This window comes from Hippichthys cyanospilos, chromosome 13, assembly GCF_059441005.1.
Source record: "Hippichthys cyanospilos isolate Australia breed blue-spotted pipefish chromosome 13, RoL_Hcya_1.0, whole genome shotgun sequence".
Lineage (NCBI taxonomy): Eukaryota > Metazoa > Chordata > Actinopteri > Syngnathiformes > Syngnathidae > Hippichthys > Hippichthys cyanospilos.
In genome coordinates, this window is record NC_142381.1 from 19,386,140 (window position 1) to 19,411,750 (window position 25,611).

General features: G+C 39.7%; 1 protein-coding gene across 3 annotated transcripts in view; it reads left to right on the plus strand.

The window, feature by feature from the left end:
* The first annotated feature begins 8,100 nt into the window (after window positions 1-8,100).
* The window catches only part of csnk1a1 (casein kinase 1, alpha 1), a 52,026-nt gene continuing 34,515 nt past the window's right edge, over window positions 8,101-25,611 (plus strand). Inside the window, exons 1-2 of one of the 3 annotated variants that reach the window (XM_088431145.1) lie at window positions 8,101-8,809; window positions 9,028-9,134. In XM_088431145.1, the coding sequence (XP_088287271.1) occupies window positions 8,687-8,809; window positions 9,028-9,134 (230 nt within the window). In that variant the 5' untranslated portion in view covers window positions 8,101-8,686. The remainder of the gene's footprint in view (window positions 8,810-9,027; window positions 9,135-25,611) is intronic. The other 2 variants (XM_088431144.1, XM_088431146.1) reach the window with 2 other exon arrangements.

The following is a 25,611-nucleotide window of genomic DNA, read 5'->3' on the forward strand; positions in this document are numbered from 1 at the left end:
ATATTTGTGCCACAATTACGCACGCGCGGAAAAAAATTTGAGCGTTGAAAATAAAACTGAGCGAGCGAAAACACATTTTGAGCGCAGAAAAAAAGTTCTTGAAAAGAAGTTTCTCGCTCAAAATTCCTTTTTGCTCGGTCGCAATAGCATTCTCGCGCTAAACATCTCGCTCTCGTTCGCGATACTCCTCCCTCCCTCGCTCAACATCGCGTTTGCTCAACATCGAGCTCTTGCTCGCTCGAGTCGTCCTCTGCGCTCGCTCAGTTCTGCTCACGCGTTACATTTGTGCCACAAAACCAGCCAATCAGAGCTTGTAAAAGCACATTGATTGACAGCTTGATATCCAATGAGATTGCTTGTTGTGTTCACCCGGAAGGAGTAAACGAGAGTGCGTCACATCGACATGGGCGGGAGTTGTGGGCTTATATTATTAAAGTACAAAAACTAACAAGGTATTTCTGTCAAATGATACAATACAGTAATAATAATGATATAAAAGTAATTCTCCAGCCCAAGTCCGTGTTGACGCACTCTCGTTTGCCCTGCTCAGGTGAACACAGGGCAAACGAGAGTGCGTCAACGGATAGCGTACAAGCAATCTCATTGGATACTGAGCTGTGTCAATCAAAGTGCTTTTACAAGCTCTGATTGGCTGGTTTTGTGGCACAAACGTAACGCGTGAGCAGAACTGAGCGAGCGCAGAGGACGACTCGAGTGAGCTAGAGCTCAATGTTGAGCAAACGCGATGTTGAGCGAGGGAGAGAGGAGTATCGCGAGCGAGAGCGAGATGTTGAGCGAGAGAGTGCTATCCCGAGCGAGCAAAAAGGAATGTTGAGAGCGCAATTTCTTTTTCTGTGTTCAAACTCCATTGGCGCGCGCTCAAACTCTTATCATTACGCGCTCAATAGTTTTTTTCTTGCTCTCAAAATCTGTTTTCGCTCGCTCAGTTTGATTTTCTCCGCACAATTTTTTTTTCGCGCGTGCGTAATTGTGGCACAAATATAACGCCATACATTACCAGGAAAAAAAAAATATTTCGGTGGGTGGTTTTTGAGTTCCCACGTTCGGCAGTGGAGTGTGCAAGAGGAATAAAAATATAATTGTTGATTCATCTGTGTCCAACCGCTCTTTGGTCTGAACTGCAGTTTGGATGAGGTGCTCAAGCGAAGCCTCCTTGGCTACCATATAGTCCTCTCCCCCCAACACTGGTTCTTTTAGCCATATTTGTTCACCCATCTTAACAAAGCAGACATAATGGAAGTTAGTGATAACAAAGTTGCAGTCCGGCCATGGCAGCTGCCTTCCTATTTGCGGCAATACCAAGTTAACCTCCCTCCATTCCTCAAGCCCTATATTGCTTGTTTACCACATGAACATATACATGCCAGTGCACAGCAGCTGCAATCACTCAACCTACAAACCGAGTTTGTGGCCAGCTTGCCCCAGCACTCGGGCCCCCAGTACAATGTTCCCTCTAATTTTCAAAGCGTCTGAGCAGTCACACAAACTCCCTGAGCAGGCGTTGGACCAAGGTGAGCAACTTCAGACATGCGCACAGTGAGTGCCATGTACAGATCTGAAGTGACCTATATCACGTAACTCACATTTTGTCAATGTGCAAGGATGGAGGGGGGCTCTGAGTAATGTGCTTTTGGGTACTTATCCCATCATTTATTAAGAGGTAGCTGAGGTGAAAAGCGTCTTCCAGGCCCAATACGAGAGAACGATGCAGTTTTAATAATGGCCAAGAGCTAGAAAGTAATTTATTTGTTTGGTGGTTGTTTTGGCTCACTGCCCAATGGGCATTTATATTACTTCCCCTTTTAGGCAGGGAGAGAGGTACATCCTACTGGCCCTTTAAGACCCCTGGGGCCTGCATCCTAGAGGTAGTTGAGATTGATTGCAGATTAGAGAACGCTGTTTCTTTACCATAATGTTTGCCTTTTATTTGAAGTATTTTTGCCTTTGATGTATTTTTGTTTGAAGAGCTTTGGAACGAATATGGAAAGAAATGTATCATTTTATTAAATCAAAGATAGACCTGTGGATTTTTTTTATTTTATTTAATGTATTTGAACCTGGGCAAGCATACAAGTAAACCAGGCAGCCAGAAGTCTTAACTTGCACAGTGTTGCCAAACAAATCACAACTATTTTTGTTCGTTTTCACTAAGTTTTTTATTATTTTTATATCTTGAGCAATAAGTGTTTTAGACATGACAATGTATTGTATATTGTGCTCATCACCATAGCAATAAAGGAGCCACATTGTGAAAAAGAAAAAAAAATCTCACCGACTTTCACTGCTTGTTCTTCTATTTGCATTTACTGCGACAGCCATTCCATCTTAAAATAAGTGCATTTCTTTTTTACTTCGGCTTGGTGAGAGGATGTGTCGCTGCTCGTTAGTTTCGCAAGGAAAAGGGGTTAGCGTCTTTTAACTCTGCACGTCACTGTCGTTAGCTAGCTAACCTGCACGGGGTGTATATGCAGGAAACGTTTCTGTCAATGCATTTGATTGAATGAAGTGTATGTGAAACTTATCGTATGATTGGCTGGACACTGGACACTCTCTGTCACGATGCAAATTTGTACAGAAAACAATATTATTGGTCTAATTAATCAGATAAGTTTATTTTAGCATTTTGTTTTATGTGCAGCATAGTTTTTCTTGTGCGCTGAGTGTGCGAGCAGTGTGCAATTGCGCACACGCGCAGTTTAGAGGGAACACTGCCCCAGTATGTCATTCATCAACAGCAGTCGACAGGGTAACTCAATGGAACACAGCACCACAAGTGAGTGCACCACCTATCTAGCTGCCGGTATACGGAAGGCCCCTATCTCCCACACTTGAACACATTAGAAGGACCCTATGAGACGGAAATCTGGTCAACTGGTCATGTAGACCGGCTGCTAAGTAAGCTGCCTAAGCACATGTGTGACAGCTTTGTGGAGCACCCCCAAATCCAAGGCCGTCTCAACATAATCCAACTTAACCCCTTACAAGTTCAAGGACCTCGCCCACTGGCCAACAGTCAATGCAGAAAGTTCAAAGGTTCTCAGCAAAAAAAAAAAAAAAAAAAAAAAAAGCACACCACCACTGTCTAGAAAAACTGCCCATTTCCAGGAGAGAAAGACACACTCCCACTTCCAAGTGCACAGACATTGTACAGCACCCACCAGAAGAGGTCCAGAAATGGCTTGAACGTGGTAACCAGTGTCGTAACTGTGGTAGGATTAGCCACCAACCGGATGCATGTACTTTGAAGAAACCATGTAGCTAATGTCAAGAGATTCATCTGAACATTCTACATGAAATGGCCACGGCAGACTCAAGTGTCTACCTCATCACTCCTCTGGGCCGAGCAGCATTCAGCAATGCCAAACAAGGAAAAAGGCTGTACTTTAAGGTGGTGCCCGTCACAAGTCACGTCCGCAGATCACTGAAAACACATGCCATTCTAGATGATGAAGCTGAATGAACAACAATATTACCGGCTACTGCACGAAGGCTGAGCCTCAAGGATCAAGCAGAGACCCTCACGTTGTGGGCTGTTTGCCAAGACGTTGTTCATCACAGTTTCATTCTATGTAGCTCCACCATCACCTTCCAGGAGTGCTACTTGATTGAAGATACCTACACAGCAGCCCAATTATCTTTAGCAGATCAGACTTAACCCAAAGCTGTGCTAGAGAAACGCTAGCGCCATCTTTGGGGACTCCAGATATCAGTGAAGCGAAACCACTGCTACTGATTGGCGCCGACTACGCACATCTGATCACAGCCAAAGAGCCAGTGAGATTTGGTCCAAAAGTCAGCCTGACAGTGATCCATACAGTCCTCAGGTGGGCACTCAAAGTTCCGGACATGATTGCGCTGCCTCCTCTTATTTTACCATGCTCACGCAAGCAGCGGCGAATTACAAAGAAACCCAGCTCTAATCATGCAATATGAAGCAGAGATTCAAAAACTAATGAGTGAGGCATGTGTTGTCAAACATAGTGTAGAGGAGACATAGACGTCTGTTGAGTCATCGTTTAATATTCCATTATCTAGTGCCCCACAATGGCAAGGTCCGTCTAGTCCGGGACTGCTCCTTCATACATAATTGCCTTTCACTCAATGAACAGCTCCTTGCAGGTCCTAACCTCTGGCCATCCTTTATTGACGTCCTCCTGAGATTCCATCAGTATGCAGTAGCCATCAGTGAAGTGATCCGAAAAAAGTTCCACCAAGGGCTTCTACTGCCTTGTGACCAGCCACTCAGGTTTGTTTGGAGCGATCTGTGCAAAAGGAACAGCCATGTCTATCAGTGTAACGTCTTGCCATTTGGGACAACAAGCAGCCCCTTTCGCACTGCAAAAACATGCAAAGGACAGTGTGGAGGACATCCAGCAGTCAATCAAGTAACGTTTCTACATGGACAACTGCTTGCAGAGCCTCCCAACTTCTGAGACAGCAAACAAAGCGAGACAAACGTGTCTGTAGAAAAGCGTCCAAAAGGAGGGCACGAGGCAATTGGGGGAGCGGGGACCACAGGAGAGCGACTGCAACAAAGTACAACCAAAAGACAAGAGAACGATGTAAGTCAGGAGGAACAAAGTACAAACCAAAACTGTACACTAGGCTGGAAAAGGCGAGCCGGGAACGCTGGGGGCTTCACCGTGCTGTTGAGGAGCTTGGCGAAGGAATAACCCGGCAGTGCTCTCCTGTGGTTGCTGGCCTTAAAAAGCCCTTGATGGGAAATGAACCACAGGTGCGCGGCCATCAGCCCCGCCCCCGCGTTGCCGCAGACCAAAACGCAAACAGGTGAGCTGGGACATGACAGTTTTTGTTAGTACAAACTCAGCACAGCTAGTATGACGTTAGGATATAAATGATATAAATGAATACATTTGGGCAGTTGTTGCAGTATTAGTAAAATTTTTAAAAGATCTAATTTTGATGACTACATAAAGTTTTGCAAGTCATATTACAACATATATATCATTGTAATTAAACAAGACATTATGTGCTTTTCTAAATACCTTAAAAATAGTACAACGTTCAACTAATTATATTCTGTTGGCCCACAGCAAGCGTTCCAGTATTTCCTTTTCCAAACTTAAATCCCCAACCTTCAACACTGTCTACCTTCACTGCTTTTGTAACTGATCATAGGGTGATCATAGGGGATCATTAGGGTGTTTGAGTGTATATAATGGAGTGGTGTATAGCATAATTTAATTTAATGACCAAAAAATAAAATCCTTTGATCTCACCTCCATTAGTCCATTTTCTTCAGACATGGAACCCACTGCATTGGACTACACAGACATTGCAAACAGGTTGACAACATGGTTAAATAGAGTACAGTCATTTTTCTGAGGACAATGTAATTTTCAAATGGACTACAATGAAACCAAATAAATGTACAGTTCTTTCAAAGGCTCAGAAAGTTACCAGCCATTAACACACTCACCAGAAAGGAGCAGGATAAAACAGAACAGCACAACCATCTTTGCTTCTCGGATGTGTATCCCGTCAATGCCTTTTTTTTAAACTACAAATATTCAATTGCAAATGTCAATCATGTTTTACGACAGAAATGAAGTTGGAAGTTGCTTGTCAGTTCGCATTTCAACAGATGTGCCACTTCCCAGCTTAAGTAGCTGTCCCTTGATTGGTTGTACAGTATTTCCAAGGTTAGAAGGCACACGAGATTGTGCAGCAAAATACCAGTTACAATACTCAAAAACACTCGTGCGGCGAACACGCGCACAAACACAGACCCACTCTCACGCACGAACACACACACATAGATTAAAATAAGTAAAACAAAACCCACAACCCCCCCCCCCAAAAAAAAATAAATCTAAGAAAACACGTATTTTAATACATTGTCCAATCACATATTAATTTTCCTGCTGTGCGTCTTATCGAGCTGTTCGATACACACCTTTTTGCAGTAATATTCTCATTATCTTGAATTGAAAATGAACAACTGAAAATAATTTTGCACAAAGCAGTTTGCTGCGTGCTGTTCGTAACCATGAAATGTATGACTGATATCGAACAGAATCAGCGAATTAAGATCTTTATGGGTTTTGGAGTAATTTGAGGTAGTTTAATTAAAGACTGCATCATTCTATAGTATCAATAAATATAACCTCATTTATCACGTGTTTTGTAGCCCAATTCTAAATAGTTTGTTTGCAAGGGTTTCACTTTGACATTAAATAACCCAACTAAATCTTCCCCACATGCCTCAACAACTCCGTAACAAACATATCTCAATAGTACAGACAACCCCCCCCAAAAAAAAAAAAAAAAAAAAAAAAACTGCGGACACTGCACAGACTCCTGCGTTCACTTTTTAATGTATTTTTAATTTTCCTCTCAAATAGCTGCTGCCTCTGAATATGGGGTAGATCAATCTTGCCACGAGGTGGAGCCATTGGAGTGGTTAATGCTTTCTATGGAAGACTCGTCGTTTATAGTTCTTTAGCTTACTATATTACATTTTGAAAACACATTTTTTTTAATTGTGAGAAATATTCCACATAACAAACACTCCTGTATTTGACATACGTTTAGTATTATGAATTATGTGGATTTGTTTAATTAGCTGAGAAGGCCTGAAACAACTGTTTTATTGTTTGAGCCAATGTATGCAACATTATTTTCAAAACAACATTTAAAAAAGGAGAACATCAAAGTAAAATATCTGTATCAAACAAAAACGTTAGTTTACTTGTTAACTTTTATTGTAACGTAAATAGCCATCCATCTATCATCCATTTTCCGAAGTCATGTCATGGGGCAGCTGTTTAAGCAGAGAAGCCCAGACTTCCCTCGCCCCAAGCCAATTCACTCAGCTCCTTGGGGTTGATCCCCAGGCATTTCCAGGCCATCAGAAGGACATAGCCTCTCCAGCGTGTCCCGGGTGTTTCCTAAGGCCTACTCCCAGTGGAATTTGCCTGGAACAACTCGCAAGGGAGGTGTCCAGGAAGCATCCTAATCAGATGCCCAAACCTCAACTGGCTCCTCTAAACATGGAGGAGCAGTGGCTCCATTAGTAAATAAGTATAATTCAATTCTTTCCCCAATGTTAACTAGAGAATATATTTTGTATGTATAGGCTGAGAGGCTAAATAAAAAATGTGGGATTATTTAGATTTTTATTGAATGATGTTGAATTATATGCAATGACAAACAATGACCTGCGCTGAGCTTAATATTTTGAAGTTGGAATGTTTTGAATACATCAAGAAACGCAGTAGTTGGTGGAAAAACAAATAAAAGTCAAAAAGGTAGCAGGAAAAAAAGAAACTGAAACAAGAAAGAAAAAAACTGTGGCAATTTGTGGAATCATCTTGAATCCGTAAAAAGAAAATTACAGGCTGAACAGCAAATAAAATTGTATTTATCATTTTTTCTTGGGAGGGAGTATTTTACTGGTAAAAATGTTAAATGTTTGGTAGGAGGCAATATTTGTCATTGGTCAGGAAAAGCTGATAGGTTTGAAGTTGGAATGAATTGAATCGGTCCAAAAATGCAGAAAATACAACCCCCCCCCCCCCCCCCCCCCCAAAAAAAATCATTTTGTGGGGATTTTACTAGGAAAATGTCAAATACTTGATAAGTGGCGCTTGTACGAATACCATGTGCAGTTTAAAATCGAGCTGTTTGAACAATAAGTTGACAAAATGGACAAAAATATGGGTAACAGAATGGTGAAAATATTGACTTTTGGTGCGTGACAATTTTTGGATTGGTAAAATCATTTGCCAGGGTGACTTGAATGATCTTAATGTTTTGAATTTCTAACGGGAAATTGTTAATATGTATGGCAAATATGTTTATTTGTAATGTTGAATGTGCCAGTGGAAATGAATGGTTGAGTTCATTTTAATTAATTTTACTGTTGAAAAGTTTGGAACTTGGAGAAAAGCCAAACGTTTTCGATAGCCTCCATAACGTATTTAGAACATGTTGAAATTGAAATGACGTAAATCGGATGAATTATGTGAAAGAAGCAATTATATAACATTCGTGGGAGAGAACACTTATTTCCGATAGCACCTGAACACGCCTTGGGCTATCAAACCCAAGCAGATCGTCTCCAACCGAAATCAGCAAGAAAGGGGAGAGAAGACAAGATGGCGGATTGAGTGGGTTGCGTTTAGGACGAATGGTTGCGACCCTCGAGTTTGCCCGGTAGACTTTAGGGATGGAAATGTTCGGATAGAACTACTTTGTGGTCCGACGCATAACTGTAGTGGCTATTTTAACCTTCAGCGAGGAGGTCGGTTTTCTTTCTTTTTTTTTCAGCGACGGTCCTCGAGACGGCTGACAGTTTAGGCTAGGCTAGGCTTTACTAGCTGCTTTTTTGAGGTAGTTGTGACTGGTTGCTTGTACAAGGCCGTGCGATCTGTCGGAGTTAACATCGAAATATACGTTATAGCTTCCACGTCATACAGTGTTTTCCAAAGGAATTCGTATTTTAACGAAGATCTTTTGTGGATGGTAGCATATGTTTTTTACTTATTTGCGCATTAGGTAGTGCTCGAATTTTAGCTTCCGTTCGTCAATATACACTACGACCGACGGGATCAGTGTTACATATATGTTTCGCCGCCCATTTGGTTAAAACGTAAAACCGAATTTTCGAAAATCGGGCGCCTGTCGTCATTTTGTGGTTATTATGGCGAGCAGCAGTGGCTCTAAAGCCGAATTTATTGTCGGTGGGAAATATAAGCTAGTCCGGAAAATTGGATCGGGGTCTTTTGGCGACATATATTTGGCCATCAACGTCACAAATGGAGAGGTAATTGTCATAATTATTAAATACGTGCATTGTTTGTCAACGTAGCCTTGAAAGTTGAGAACGTCAGTACTTTTTAATTATTTGTTCAATCGTCTAAAGCTGTGACCTCGCTACACACTTCACAACCAGTTCGTTTACATTGCACGATATGTGGTATAAAAGTTAACTTTTATTCCAAGCTTGAAAATAGAATGTCTACCTGTTCCATGTCATTTTAGGAGGTAGCTGTAAAATTGGAGTCACAGAAAGCCAGACACCCACAGTTGTTATACGAAAGTAAGCTGTACAAGATCCTACAAGGTGGTGTCGGGATTCCTCACATACGGTAAGAAATTTATTTTGTGTCGTTGTAATTTAACACTTAATTTTTATTTATTTTGTAGTTTTTGTTGATCGTTCAGTTATTTTTTTATACCAGGCCTACCCGTTTGCCTAACATTAACAATGTTGGTGTCCTCCGTGTAAGAGGATTTCACAAACATCGCTTGGAAATGACCGTGATGTTTTTCCGAATTCACGGTTTCGTTTTTTTTTTTGTTAGTTTGTTTTTTCTTGGTTGTAATAAAGTGTGCCAGTATATGACGATGCTTCGTGGAGAATAACAGCTGTTAGGGGCGAGGAAAGGCTGCTATGCGTGCAAATGGCCGCTCCTCTTGTTGTGCTTGCTCTCAACATGTCTCCCTCCTCGGTTAGAAAATGGCGGCGGAACACAGCAGGGACAACAACACCCTCATCAAATCGTTGTTTTATTTGCGTCTCTTCGGGTTGAATTACATCATGTACAATATTGATTTTATAATGGACGCCAGTAATGGCATACAAGAGTGTAAACGTACCAAGTACCACTTATTGGATTGTAATACAGAAACATTGACCGGTAGCTAATTATATATTGAGATAAGATGCACAAAACCCTGTGGCTTAGTTTATTAATTCAAAATGTAAGTTGACCAATTATGCAAACAGCCCAGAGACAACTGTCACTGAACAATAATTCAAAGACATCACTGCATCACTCTGTACCGTGATTTACACCTTTTGTACCAGATGCAGAACTGCATGTCAGTGTCACTCGTCATGACCTGCTATCAGCGTTAATACAGAGGAATACAGAGTTTATACAGGTGGATGGATAAGAATTTGGCGTACTGGATCTGTGCAATTGCCACTATCATATTCTCACAGATTGATACAAAGGAATCCACGGCTATTAGTACAGGAAAACAGCGTGTGAATAACTTTTTTTGTACAAGCTGCACTGGTGCGCCCACCAGTTGCGCCAGCAGAAAACATGGTTCCACCTACGTTTTTCACTACATCACAATCAACATTGTAGTTTATTGTTTTAAAAATTCTCCTTTATGTTGTTACGATATTGTTAATAGCTTTTAAAGCATTATTGACTAGTAAAGGATTAACTAACAATCTGGTCTTCATGAATTTATTTGAATCACAATTCCATATTCCACAACGTTTAACATGAAAGTATTGGTCCTTGAAGTGCTCAAAATCAGTGTTGGTAAGGGCATTTGAACAGAACAGACCTTAGTCTTCCAGTTTTTATTATTGTAATTTTTCCTTGCACTCCATATTTTCCCTTGCATGTCTTTTTTTTTTTTTTTTTTTTTTTTTTTTTTTTTTTTTTTTTTTTTTAAATTCTGCAGTAGACACGTCACAATACAGGGGACCCTTAGTTTACTACTTTTTTTTGTCACATTCCGATGTGGAATAGAGTTTTTTTGTCCCCTCTTTAAGACATCCCGTTTTACGATTATAAATCTACAACTGTCGTGGCCTGTGGGGTTGGTTGTGTTGTTTGTTTTGCCTCCCTCTTGAGGCTTTTTTTTAGGTAATTGCTCTTATTTTCTGTTGGCGTCAAACTGCTTCCGCTGTAACGCGTCACAACAATGCTGGTCTGCTATTGTCATTGTCTTGACTCCCTGATACTAGCCTACTATTGGTCAGTGTGATCGTGTACAAAGATGGCTGCCTAAAGACTTGATCTCATGTCAGAGTGCTTTCAATATTCGTATTTATTATGCAAATTCAAACTTGAATTGGTTATCCATGAGTCCCAAGATAACTAGTGATGTTAAAGAGAGAAGATAGAAGATGATTTGTATGGAAACGAAGCTGGAGATAATAAATACGAAGAAAGCTCAGATAGCCTCGCCTAGGCTACCCTTACTAGGGAATATGGCCATAACAAGCCTCACTTAAAGGTAAATAAATCCTTGATGTATTTTTTATGATATTTAATTATATGCATTATATTATATAGAAGTAGCACTTACTATACTATTTTGATACCTATTTTTAATATGTATTAACAAATTTGATATTTTTACATGGGGTTTTACACGCATTAGCTAACATAGGTTTGGATTGCCTGCCATAAGGCGAATTTGCATTACGATTCTAACCATAGAACAGATTAATTTCATATTTAACCTATAACATAGGTTTGGATTGCCCGCCATAGGGCGAATTTGCATTACGATTCTAACCATAGAACAGATTAATTTCATATTTAACCTATCAATTCATGTATTTATGTAAAATGAAGATTTTTTTTTTCTTTTTTTTTGTGGGGAGTGGCAGGCTTCATAAATGGTGATTTGCTGCTGTGTTTGTACAAATACGTCATTAACATTCACTCGAGGTGGCCACCACTTGATTGTCAGGCCACTAGGGTTGGGCACAGATAATCGTTAATCGAGTGGAACCAGGTTCACCCGGAATCTTTTGTGCCAAATTTCTCTTACTAGTTAGCTTTGTGTGTGTGTCTCTCATTTGCCCTCCTGCCACTGAAGCTGTGATGTGGTTGCATGACAACTGATCATTTAGCCGCAACTGATCATTTAGCCGAGCTTAACCTTTAACCTCGGAAACCTTTAACATATTCAAAGAGCCATTTTGACCCAGTTTTCACAGATAAGACAACACTGGGAACCACAAACATTTCATGAGATCTGAAATGGAGAGGTTGATATATCGTATTCTTGTGATAACTATGTTAATGGAGCGAATGGAAAGGTGGAAGCAGACAGAATCTGTTGGGTCTTAACAACCAGAGGAGTTGTTACTGCAGGTTTTGTTAATCAAGGTTGTAGCACATTATTTTCATCGCAAGAAGCAAGCAGAGTAAACGTTAAACGAGTAAATGTTAAAATCCATCAGTGTTCTTAAACAGGGGTATTAAAATGAAATTTATTCTGTGTTAAGGATTCTTCAAGCACTCCAGTTTGTATTAGTTACTTACCTGTGTTATCTTATTTTTAAATCTCTGCTTTTAATCTGGAAGGCTGCGCTTTATGTCCTGTTTACATTGTCTGTCATTTTAGTGTGTTCGTGTTAACCAATGGTTCTCAATTATATTTTGTCAAGCCCCCCTCTAAAGAAAAACTTTCCGTGCCTCCTCCCACTCGACACGCTGACCATGAATAAAATTTTTATTGGTTAAAAACTGTATAAGTATCGTGTTAAGAGATTAGTCCGTTCCGCGGTTGGCCTCGTAAGGCGAATTCACCTTATGGTGGGCTATCCAAACCTATGTTAAATAGCCTAATGCATTTCGAACCCCAGGTAAAAACCTCAAAATTGGACGTATTAAAAATTGGTACCAAAATAGTATAAGTGCTGCATAAATGTGATATATATGTATACAATCAGAAAACATCATAAATACAAAATATAGAAAGGATTTATTTACTTTTGAGTGTCGCTTGTAATGACCATATTCCCTAGTAAGGGTAGTCTAGGCTAGGTTAGCTTCGCATTTCTTGATTATCTCCAGCTTCGTTTCCATATAAATCATCTTCTTGCTTCTCTCTTTAACATCACTAGCAATCTTGAGAGCCATGGCTAACCAATTCAAGTTTGAATTAAGCAGTAAAATGCACTATAAATACGGTTTTGTAACCACTCATGATAGAACAAAGCTTTACCATTCTGCCGTTTTGAAACGAGTGAGGCAGACCAATAGCAGACCAGCATCTCCGTGAGGAGACACCAACCAATAGCAGACCTGCATTGTAGCGTTCACAAATACAGTCAACCTTCTAGGGTCATGACAGTTATTTTTGTCGCAAAGAGGGGAAAACACCGTAAAGAGCGGATGAAAAAACTCAGTATTCCACATCGCAACATGAAAATAACGTAAGACAGGGACGCTGTTACCTGGGGTTGCAGGCTTGCTTGTGACTATTCCAGGTGATTTAGGACAGAAGGCACGGTACATCCTGAACTGGTTGTCAGCCAATTGCTGGGCACAGAGACGAACAACCATTCACTTACCATCTAACCTAAGGACAATTTTTGTGTGTCCAATATACATGCCTTGCATGTTTTTGAAGTGTGTGTGTAGGGAAGCACTAGTGTTCGGAGAGAACACATGCGATCTCAGGGAGAACATGCAAAGTCCACATAGGAAGGCCAAAGCCAGCTGGATTCGAACTCTGTTCACCTAACTGTTGAGACATATGCCATACATTTTTTTAAAAGCATTGCCCATTATATCGCAATGCGTCTGTGGTGTATCTGAATATGTCCCAATACGCTTTTATTAATTTTGTTGCAGCGTGCTCAGTAATAATGTTTTCAAAACTTGAAATGTCAGGCATTATTTTATAAGACACATTTAGCAAAAAAAATCTCATAAACTCGTTTTTTTTTTTTTTTTTTTTAGACGTTTCAGAAGAGAGCTGGAAGTATTGCATTTTCTAAGTAAACCAAAACAGAATTTTGGGTAGACACTCAACTCGTGCATTGGAGAGTGGCGGAGGGACATGAGGCTTTGGGGCTATATTTCTGAAAAAGGACCAGGATGTTTGATCCATGTAAAATAAAGAATGAGGCCATGTATCCAGAATGAAATACCTTCCATGAGTTTACTGTAAAACGTGACTGGGTTTCTTCACAATACAATGATCCTAAACATATCACCTGTGCAACCAAAGAGTGGTTTCATAAGAAGCATTTAATGCCAGTCTCCAAATCTCAACAATCTTTGGAAGGAGTTGAACAGTCCATTTTATATACCGTATTTTCCGGACTATAAGCCGCAGAAGTAAAAAATGAGCAAAAAAACCCAAAACATCTTTCGCCACGGATAAGCCGCACTGGACTAAAAGCCGCAGGTATATGGTGATAATATGAAACTTTTAATTTTTCTTAATTTTTTTTTTAATTGTCGGCCAACTACAACATCCTTTTTAACAGACTGATCATGCCTGCATATTTAGTCCCAACATTATATTTCTAGAAAATGGGTGATGGATATTACCAACAGAATGCTGCAGAGATAAATATCAGAAATCAATACTTCTATAGCATTCTGTCTCCCGTTGTTTAATTGATACATTATTTTAGTGAACATTGCACACACTGCAAATAATATATACAATCATAAATGTATAAATACAATAATATATACTTTATACCGTATATCAAATTTGCAGTTCACTTTTTTACAATTTCTTATTCAATTTAGATTTTTTTTCAACATAATATTTAAAAAGAATTTTTAATACATTTTAAAACTCTTTTTGAGCACAGCCATTGATTCACATCTTTTTAGTTCTATTTCATAGTTGTTCCATAAACTGACTCCTTGAACACACATTTGCTTGCCCCGTGGGAAAAACCAGCAGATAAGCCACAGGGCTCAAATCATGATGAAAAAGTTGCAGCTTATAGTCCGAAAAATACGGTATATACACCTTTGAACTAGAGCTGCACAATGAATAAAATTTTAATCGCGATCACTATATTGGCTGCCACGATTAAGATGATCCTCTGCGATATTAACATTTAAAAAGCCAACTACCAAGATATTTCAAATCAAGGACTTTGTCATCCTACCACCATTGGGCAAATGCAAGGTTAAGACTTCATTAGGTTTAAGAAATAGCAAGCGAGCAAATTTTGCAGCAACGGCAAGAAGGGCGAAAGCAAGGCTTGGTTTATGTGAGGTACGCATGGCTCCATGCGGCGAATGACGTGATTTTGACTAACGTACCCCTCCGCGCAGCATCTGCACGGCCATATTTTCCGCAACGCGTAACTTCTGGAATTTCTTAACATGCGGAAAACACGGCAGACGAACAATTGCTTGTGGAAGTTCACCGGTACATACACCTGATTTGGCTGAAAAAGACTACGGTGACCAAAATACCGTAAGCACCCCCTGGCGAGCATGGGAGAGATGAATAGTCTGTTTAAAAATAAAGTTTGGAAGACGCTGCAGTTGGCTTCACGCCGCCCTCCCAAGATTTCAGGTTTCAATTCTACCTTAAAAAACCTTTAGGGAGGTTTCCCACGTGTTTGCTTGACTAAAACCTCTGTTTTGTAATCACCCTAGTGTGAGTTTCTCACCTGATTCCTAATGTATTCTGTGCTAGCTGTAAATCAGACCCGTTTTAAAAAGAACGATCTGGTTTGAAATAATCAAAAATGACATTTTGACTGCTAATTGATTAGAATTTGCTTAAAAGTAAATAATGTACTAGTAGGCCTCATTTTTTCTCACAGCGGTAGCTGCTCGGGCCTTAATAATAATATGGAGAACAAAACCAAATTGATCCTTTGCAAACAAAAGGCAATCCCAGCAGAAATATTTGCCAGGGTTAGCTCACACCCCTGGTAGTCAGTCAGAAATATGGCCAAATAGGGACAGGTTAGCTAATAGCTATGCTACGTCTCTAGCAAAGCCAACAACTCGTAGCTTGCTTGTTGGGCATTGCACCGCCTTCCTGCAGTGAGCATCCACTCAATTTTTTTAAATGTGAAAAGTCAAAATTATTATGGACAAATATTACTGCAGTACACATTTACTTAAATCTTAAATGATTAACCCTCATTCACTGTACAGTAAGTGAACAGTTTCCCCTTCGAAGTCTCGCACAACTGTGGTCATATTAGTAGTGGCCCGGGCGTTAAATTAAAGGCAAATCTGTGCATGCTCAAACATGATTACAATGGCGAGTTTACACTTGAAATACCATTTTATTATAAAAGAAATCGTGGTGAGGTCAGCCGTAATTGTCTCAATCGCTTTTTTATTAGGGGTGTGCCAAAAATATTGATTTTCATCACAATTGCAATTCTCATTTACTGCAATTTAAAATCGATATAAAAGGTCATTAAATCGATATTATGATCAAATGAAAAACAATGTGCTTCCTGTCAGCCTTCTCTCTAAGCTGCGCGCGTGCGCAATTGCGCACTGCTCGCATGTTCTTCTCGCACAAGAAAAGCAATGCTGCGCTTAAAACAATGCAATATAAACATATTAAATAATATCTAATATTAGAAATCATCTTATCTGATTAATTAGACCAATAATATTGTTTTCTGTACCATTTTGAATCGTGACAATGAGTGACAAATGTCCAGCCAATGATACGATAAGTTTCACTTACACTATTCATCCAATCAAACGCATGGACAGAAACGTTCCCTGCATATACACCCGGTGCAGGTTAGCTCGCAAAAAGTGCAGAGTTAAGAGATACATGCTAACCTCTTTACTTTGCAAAACGAACAAGCAGCGACACATCCAGCGAAAGTAAAAAAAGAAATGGCGCTTCTTAAGATGGAATGACTGTTGGAGTATATGCAAGTAGAAGAACAAGCGGGGAAAGTGGGTGAGATTTTTTTTTTTTTTCACAACATGGCTCTTATTGCCATGGGGACAAGTGCTATATACATCACACTGTCATGTCTAAAACACTTATTGCTCAAGATATAAAGTGTTCTCTAATCTGCGATCAGTTTTCAACTGCCCCTCTGATGCTGGCCCGAGGCTCTTAAAGGGCCAATATTATGCACCTTTCCCCCTGCCTTAAAGGGGCAGTAACATAAATGTCCATTGGGCAGTAAGCCAAAACAACCCACAAACAAATAACTTTCTAGCCTTTGGCAAGCAAAAATGTCAATCTGATGTCTCTCCAAAACGAACATATTTGCTGTATTTGGACCCAGATGATCTTATCGTTTAACTTCAAAAATTTGATGGGTTTGTAATGCGGAACACACCTATCAACGCATTCTTCGTCGTAATGCAAGCGCCACCTAGTGGCAGCCAAAAATATCACATTTTTCTAACGTTTTTATGTGCTTTGCTGAGCCCTTTGAAGTAATATCATTAAAATTAAGTCTGACAAGCCTCTAAACAGCCTTGCTGACCTCCACCAAATTTTTTCCAAGTTTCGCTAATGGGCGTGGCCTCTACATCCATTTTCATCCCGAAGCTTTATCGGACCAGTAAAAGCTGCTGTAATTATACCCAGATGATCTGATCTTCTCACAATTTCACACATTGGATGAAAATCCATTCCAGAAGACATCAATAAACATATATTCCAGTTTAAAGCTAGCGCCACCTAGTTGGTGCAAAAAATGTCATTAGTCGAAAGATTACAGTCAATCCTGTTTGGTTTGATTTAAAGCTATGAAACGTTTTAGGCATATGTAGGACTATAAGATCTACAAAAAAGTCAATAGGAGTGATGTGATAGGATGTACAGAAAAAGTTATGAATTTTTTTAATGTGCAATTGTGCCTTGTTCCTAGACATTAGCTGGTTTCAAACAAGTGCATTCTTGTCTTAAACGGTTCTCCCCATTCCCTTCAACTTTGGCATGAATAATTATCAGACTTAGGGGGCGCACATATTCCAAATATCGTGGAGATCCCATGACATATACGAAGGGGGCTGGTTTACAAACCACATCACAAACGTATGAACGGGGCTTTCTGTCGCTGTTGTACTTTTTGTCCGCTTTTTTTTTTTTTTTTTAATCGCGAGAGGGGAGGGGAGGGGAGTGGAGCGAGCTTGCTGTGCACTTTCATGGTAGATCCGGAAAGAAGAGCATTGCTGAGAACTTTCACTTTTCTGGGATGTGACAGAGCCAATATTTTCACGGACAGCACCTTTATTCTTTGCGGCAATACTCGCCTGCCAAAAAATAAAAGTTTCAATGTCGCAATCAAGTGGCCGAGGCCGTGCTAAATATTGTGCTGACAATGCTGCGCTATCGTTAGCTTAGCACAGTAACTACAGTTCAACAGCTGTTAAGTGAAGCAAACGCTGCACATACCGGTTGTTCTCGCTTCCGCCTTTCGACAAGCCAGGTGAGGGCTCTTGCTTGCCTCTGTTTCGTATTGAAAGCTCAGTTGGCCGTGTTGGATCGCTCCCGGTGACCACAAAGCGGCCGCCATGATTCATTCCTGCCCCCTGCGTGAGCCGTTGAATGTTCCTGAAGTTGATTGGCTGTGGCGACTCTAAACGCGGAAAAAATAAATAAAAAAATAACGCTTCTCGTGACCGCGCGCAGCCATTTGCGTTGCTCCATTGACTACAATACAAAACTCTCCGCTTTTTCGCCTCGTTCGCGTTCGGTGCACGCGCACATTAAACTAAATCATCTCCAAAACATTATTTCGTGTGCAGCCCACGCGGCCCGGTACCAGTTGATCCGCGGATCGGTACCGGTCCTCGGATACAAGTATGTCAAGGCGCTTTGGCGGCAGTAATGTCTCAAATTCTGTCCAATTAGAAAGAACTTCAGCCTCTGATGTCACCGGTATCCACTTTGGCGCAAAAAAAAAAAATAGTGTGATGACACAAAATCTCCGTTGAAGCTGGTTACACGCAACCATGAAACAAGAGGCTTGGACAAATCCTCCTGGCCAGAGGTTTTTAAACATTCAATTTTGATGAGGGGAAAAAAAAAAGCCTGGCCACATATAGCAAATAGGGTAAAACAGACATTTACTGCCTGTTTGCAAAAACCCTGGCTACATGTAGACTAAACCTAAACTTATACTAGTTAGAGATTATTCAAATGAGTCAACCAACGAAAAATATTCATACAGAACATAAAGCAAATGGCCTGTAATCAACACTACACTAAACTTCAACATGTCCACAAAACAAAATTAAATAAAACTAAAGATAAAATACAAAAAAATGTATGCAAACACCAAATTAATTCACAACCACATATTACTTACATACATGTAAATGAATGAAAACACTGTCTCTCATGTACTAAATAATATGTTACAAATAATTGACTGATAATGCTCCCTATGCTCCCTATATGTTCAAAGATTAACCAACTGGTACACATTTTCCCCATACCCTTCTCCATACTATCAGTTTTGCTGCTTACTTGAAAAAGTTCTTTTTCATATCTTGTTTGTCATAAATGTAAGAGAAATAACAATATTTTTCATTTGAGCAACAGTTTTTCACATACTTTGGTACTATGAAATTACTATATGTGACTTTTTTTTTTTATGTTTGTTTAATTCTATTTTATACTATAAAAGCCAATCCTCGTGCGGCTGGACTGCTGTCCTGTATTCTCCTCGACTCGTGAGAGTGCATTTGTTTTTACTTTGAGAAAAACTGTGGAAAGTGTTGGATTTTCTTTATGGTGTCAGTACTATGCAACGCTTGTTTTAATCATCATTTGTTGAGTACCTCTCGCTGTGGCTTTATGTTCGCGGAAGTCTGGGGTAACTAATTGATGTTAGCACATATTTTCCTCAGTTTTGTCGGATTTATTGTCCATGAAAATCAATGACGAAGTGTATTCGCAGGCTCTCTTGTTCGCTTGGTGTAGGCTTACAGAGTACATGTCTGTGACACCGAAGTGTGCGATGTAGGGCTGCACAATTTATTGAATTTTAATAGCAATCACAATATTGGCTGACATGATTAAATAAGCTGATCTTTGGTGATATTAACATTTTAAAAAGTCAATGACTTTTTTTTATTATAATTACAAGTCAAATCAAGCACGTTTCCATCCTACCACCAGGGGGCATTGTTTCCCGACTGTTAATTGAGACCAGTTTTGAAAAAATCCGATTTGCAAAAAATTGCAAAAAATTTGGTTTGAAATGACCAAAAATGACATTTTGACAGCTAATTGATTAAAAATCGCTCAAAAGTACTGTATTTTTCGGACTATAAGACGCAACTTTTTCTTTTCTTTTGAGCCCTGCGGCTTATAGTCCACTGCGGCTTATCAGTGTGTGTGTTTTTATTTTTGTTTTGTTTTTTATTTTTTGCTAGCCACCAGCAAGCAAATGTGTGTATCTGTTCGAGGTGTCAATTTGTGGAACCACTATCAATTAGAACTGAAAAGATGTGAATCAATGGCTGTGCTCCAAAAGAGGTAAAACAATATTTAAAAAATTTAATAAGGGAATGTAGAAAATTTGGGGTAAATTTGTGATGTGTAAATTTTAAATACAGCACACAGTATATGTGATTTTATTTATGTATAAAATAAAGTTTTTAAAATAAACAAAGGGAGACAAAAAAGATGCTATTGAAGTACAGTCGGCCCCCGGTTTACGAAAACCCTGTTTACGAACAATTCGCCTTACGAGCGTGGATCACGGAGATTTTTGTCCCCCACTTACGAACAAACCTTTCGCCTTATGAACAATCCGACATGCCGGCCATCGTGTATGCAAGTATATTTTCGCTTGACTACATCGACATAATCAGCGGTTGCGTCAACAAAATCAGCAGTTAACTATTGTGACAGTAACGTGAACGCTATCGCTCTTACAACGTCACAGTCACTTCTCAGTGTCTAAATATATTACCATTTAAGTGTAGTGTTTGTACAGCTAAAGGGAAAAACAGCTGACATGAAATTAAATGTGCCGATTGCAGGATAAAGAATTGTCATTGGTTTAATTTTTTTTTTTTTTTTTTTAAATAAATTGTCAATACATTCCAACCGTTTAAAAAAAAAAGTGCCAATAAGTATCAGTCAGTCACGGAGATGCCAATATGCTATTGGTCGATTAAGGTCACCCGGTCTCACTCACGGAGATGCTATTAGCCGGCGTCACGTCAATCACAGAAATGCCGATATGCTATTGGCCGAACGCCTTTATCTAGCTTGATGGCACAGCTGGACGGGATGGAAGGAAGGAGAGAAAATAAGTGAAAAACAGAAAGGAGGAATGTTGTGAAGACTTTGCAAACTTTATCTGTTAGACATAGCTTCTATAATTACTAGTAGTGGTAAAGGAAGAAGTAAGAAGATGATTATTTAGCATCTCCGTGACTAGCACCGTGACTGAAAGAGTGACTGTGACATTGTAAGAGCAATAGCATATCTGCGTCGCCGTGTTGACTTTGCGCGTTGGTCTCTGCTCCCCTCCGCCTCCACCCAGCTCAAGTCACGTCGTTCCAAAGGTAAATGTCATATTTCCTTTGTATATGTTATTCAATTTAACTGTACAGTATATTATGTCACTCAATTTTAATATGTGTGTAAAGTCGTGATGTTTTTACCTAAGGTTTTTGCACGCATTCACGAATTAACATGGGTTTGGAATGCCCGTTATACGAGCAGTTCGAGTTACGAGCGTAGCCGCTGAACGGATTAAGTTCGTAACCCGGGGGCCCACTGTATTAAGTTTTTATTTTGAATTGCTATTTAACTAAAAGATATTCATCCATCCATTTTCTATAAATATGTTGGAACTAAACATGCAGGCATGTTCAGTATGTTAAAGCGAGGATGTTGCCGTTGGCAGACAATTACAAAAAAAACTAAATAACTAGCGTGAAGATCTGACGTTATTACCGTAATTTCCGGACTATAGAGTGCACCTGATTATAAGCCGCAACCCACTACATTTTAGAGGAAAACCGATTTTGTACATACACACGCCGCACCTGCATACAAGCTTCATGTGCCCACATTAAAACATGTAAACATATTTACAAAGAAAGACTGTACACAGAGAGAGTTTTCAAAGTTTTAATAATATAACTTAACAATAATGATATAACTTTCTTCCCAAACGGTGCCTGTGAGAGGGCAGTAAAACGGTAGCAACATGGTAGCAACACGCTAGCAACATGGTAGCAACACGCTAGCGGCATGGTAGCATCACGCTAGTAACACAATATAACAGGTCTGGTAAAGCAGGTCTGGTAAAAGAACATACTGGTAAAAATCACGGCAAGCCGTCTTCATCTTCCTCCTTTGAACTGAAGCCTGTGACAGGGCAGTAAAACGGTAGCAACATGATAGCAACACACTAGCAACATGGTAGCAACACGCTAGCAGCATGGTAGCAACACGCTAGTAACACAGTATAACAGGTCTTGTAAAACAGGCCTGGTAAAAGAACATACTGGTAAAAATCACAGTAAGCCGCCTTCATCTTCCTCCTTTGAACTGAAGCCATCAAAAGTCATCTTCCTCAGTGTCGGAATGAAACTGTTATAGACGTCGTCACACACTCCCTGGTCATCCAATTCTCCCATTCAACACGGAGCGCCACTTTAAATGCACGATTCACACTAATGTCAAGCGGCTGCAAATACTTCATTGTGCCCCCAGGAATCACAGCTGGAATGGAGTTTGTCCTGCGTCATATGCCTTTCTTTTTGCATTTTCCATGATGAGGGTATGTTCACGCTAATTTAATTTATGCACAAGACAGGAAGTTGCAGTCTTCCTCGACGCATATATTCCACCTGTCTTAATCTTACCTTTTCTACTCGAGCGCCCCTAGCGGCCGTTAGAAAAATTACATAAATTGGCCGCATCACTGAATAAGCCGCAGGGTTGAAAGTTTTGGAAAAAAGTAGCGGCTTATAGTCCGGAATTTACGGTACTTGTGGCTTATCCGTGACAAACTTTTTTATTTATTTACTTTTTTTTGCTCATTTTGCTGTTGCGGCTTACATACCATTGTGGCTTATAGTCTCAAATACTGTAAATGTGCTTGGTTCTAAGTAGGCTTTTTTTTTTTTTTTTTTTCATTGGTTTACACTCGGCAATTAGCTGGTTTTGATTCTGTGTTGACCTGTGTGCCAGGTTTTTGCCATGTCTTTGATGGAATTTGTTTTATTTACTTTAAATTTTTCATTATTATTTGTAAGTATCCAACCTTAAAGCCTTGTTTATCTACTGCTTGTGTTTAAAAATAAAAGGGCATTAAATAGACCTCTTGATGAATAACATGATCAGTAATCGTGATTTCAATACTGACCAAAATAGTGACTATTATTTTGGCTATAATCGTGCAGCCCTAGTGTGGTACTGCATTGACTTAACACCGGTTAAACCAGGCTGAATGCATCACATTAGTGTCACCGCTGGTGATTTCTGCCTTTACACTGACCGCACAATTGACTGGCGTTATTCAACAGCGATTGAATATGATTTGTTTTACTGCTAGTGTGTTGATGTTGGTGGCCAGCCCTATGTGACATGTGTTAAATAGCTTTAATTTATTTACACTTTTATTGCAAATGAAATGCCCATACCTTGTATGTATGATGCTCTGTCCTAAGTCTACCAGCTTTGTATACTCCACTTCTTACTGTGAGCGTTAAATAATGCAGAACATTTAGTCTTACTCCTTTAACCCAGGTATTCACAACTATTACTGAGCAAAGACAACATTTTAAGTATGAAAGATTCCATTGTGACAACTTTGTTTGATGGTATGCAAAGTGGATACACAATAATTATGCATCTAATGCCACCTAACAAAAGATTATTTGTTCTCCGTCACTATAGATTCAAGAGTTTTATTGTCATATGCATAGTTACACTACACAATGAAATTGTTATTCTGTTCACCTACCCAAGCAGACTTTCATTTCACATAGCGCTCCGTGATTTTGGCCAAAATAATAATCACGGTTATTTTGGTCAATATTGATATCACGATTATTAATCACGATGATTCATCATATTTGGTCAAACATGTTTATTTATTGCACTTTTCTTAAACGAGCAGTATATACAGTGGGCCCCCGTGTTACGAACTTAATCCGTTCAGCGGCATATAAAGGTGCTGTTGGAGAAAATATTGGCTCTGCCATATCCTGAAAAAGTGAATGTTCTCAGCAATGCTCTCCTTTCCGGATCCACTGTAAAGTACACAGCAAGCTCACTACCCTCCCCTCGCGTGATACTGTTGCTTGAAAAGTGAACTTCATCTTGACCTCGCGACAAAACGCCTCGCGTAGAGCGTAAACGACGAGATCCATCTGAACGCAGCATTAGGATGATTGTGCAATATATGTAGTGTAAAATATTATGTAGTTGGCAGCTTTCTTGTGCTCTGCAGGGTTTGTAAGGGGCATGTGTGCATAATATTTTTTTGTAGATTGACACTAGTTTTGTTTTCCCCCACCATGTTGCTAGCATTGATAGATGCAAAAAATTTTTGATCTCACTTTTTTTCTGACACTTAGGACTAAGAATACTCAACTGTTGAGTATAAGGCAGTCATCCAGTGCTCATTTTACCCCTGAGAAGTGTTGGGTCCGCGGGACTCGCAACAGAAATGTTTAGAGTTCCAAAAATTGCTCAATAAAAAGGACACAATTTACGTACATTACCCCAGTCAAATTAAATCACTGGTGTCCTGACGTTCCGGATACTTGTATAAAATGCTTAGAAGGAAAAGGCACCCTGTACCATTGTGTGTGGGAATGTCCAAAACTGAATGAATTCTAGGGTAAAGTTTTTGAGAATATACCTGGAATTGTGGGAGTGAAGGTACCGAGCCGGGCAAAACTATGTGTACTGGGTATATACCCGGACAGTTGTGTAGTCAACTCTGAACAGTTAAGTTGGATTGGATTTGGTCTATTGCAGGCCAGGAGAATGATAGCTCTATTTTGAAAAAAAAAAAAATGGACATACCTTTGAAAAACGTGTGGACAGAGGCAATGGCATCATCTGTGGTACTGGAAAGACTGACATATACACACGTGGTCAAAACCCACAATTCTCACTGAAATCACTTGAAACTTACAAAAGTAAATATAAATTAAAATTTATTAAATTAAATAATCAAAATCAGCCATCACTTTTGAATTGCTGATTAACGTAATTGTTTAAAAAAACAAACTAATGAAACGGGCCTGGACAAAAATGATGGTACTTCTATAAAAGATTGAAAACTATTTGACCAGACTGACATGATTAACTCAGGTGTGTCCTTTAATTGACATCACAGGTGTTTCCAAACTCATAATCAGTCAGTCTGCCTATTTAAAGGGAGACAAGTAGTCACTCTGCTGTTTGGTGAAAAGGTGTGTACCACACTGAACATGGACAACAGAAAGCGAAGGAGAGAATTGTCCCAGGACATCCGAAAAAAAATTATAGACAAACATCTTAAAGCTAAAGGCTATAAGACCATCTCTAAACAGCTTGAAGTTCCTGTGACAACAGTGGCTCATATTATTCAGAAGTTCAAGACCGATGGGACAGTAGCCAACCTCTCTGGACGTGGCCGCAAGAGGAAAATTGATGACAAATTGAAGAGACGGATCGTTCGAATTGTATCCAAAGAGCCCAGAACAACCTCCAAAGAAATTAAAGGTGAACTCCAAGGCCAAGGTACATCAGTGTCAGATCGGACCATTCGTCGTCATTTGAGCCAAAGTGGACTTCATGGGAGACGACCACTGCTGAAAAAAAATCATAAAAAAGCGAGACTGGAATTTGCAAAAATGCATGTTGACAAGCCACAAAGCTTCTGGGAGAATGTCCTTTGGACAGATGAGACCAAACTGGAGCTTTTTGGTAAGGCACATCAACTCTATGTTCATAGACTCAAAAACCAAGCATACAAAGAAAAGAACACTGTCCCTACGGTGAAACATGGAGGAGGCTTAGTAATGTTTTGGGGCTGCTTTGCTGCATCTTGCACAGGGTGTCTTTAATGTGTGCAAGGTAAAATGAAATCTGTAGACTATCAAGGCATTCTGGAGAGAAAAGTGC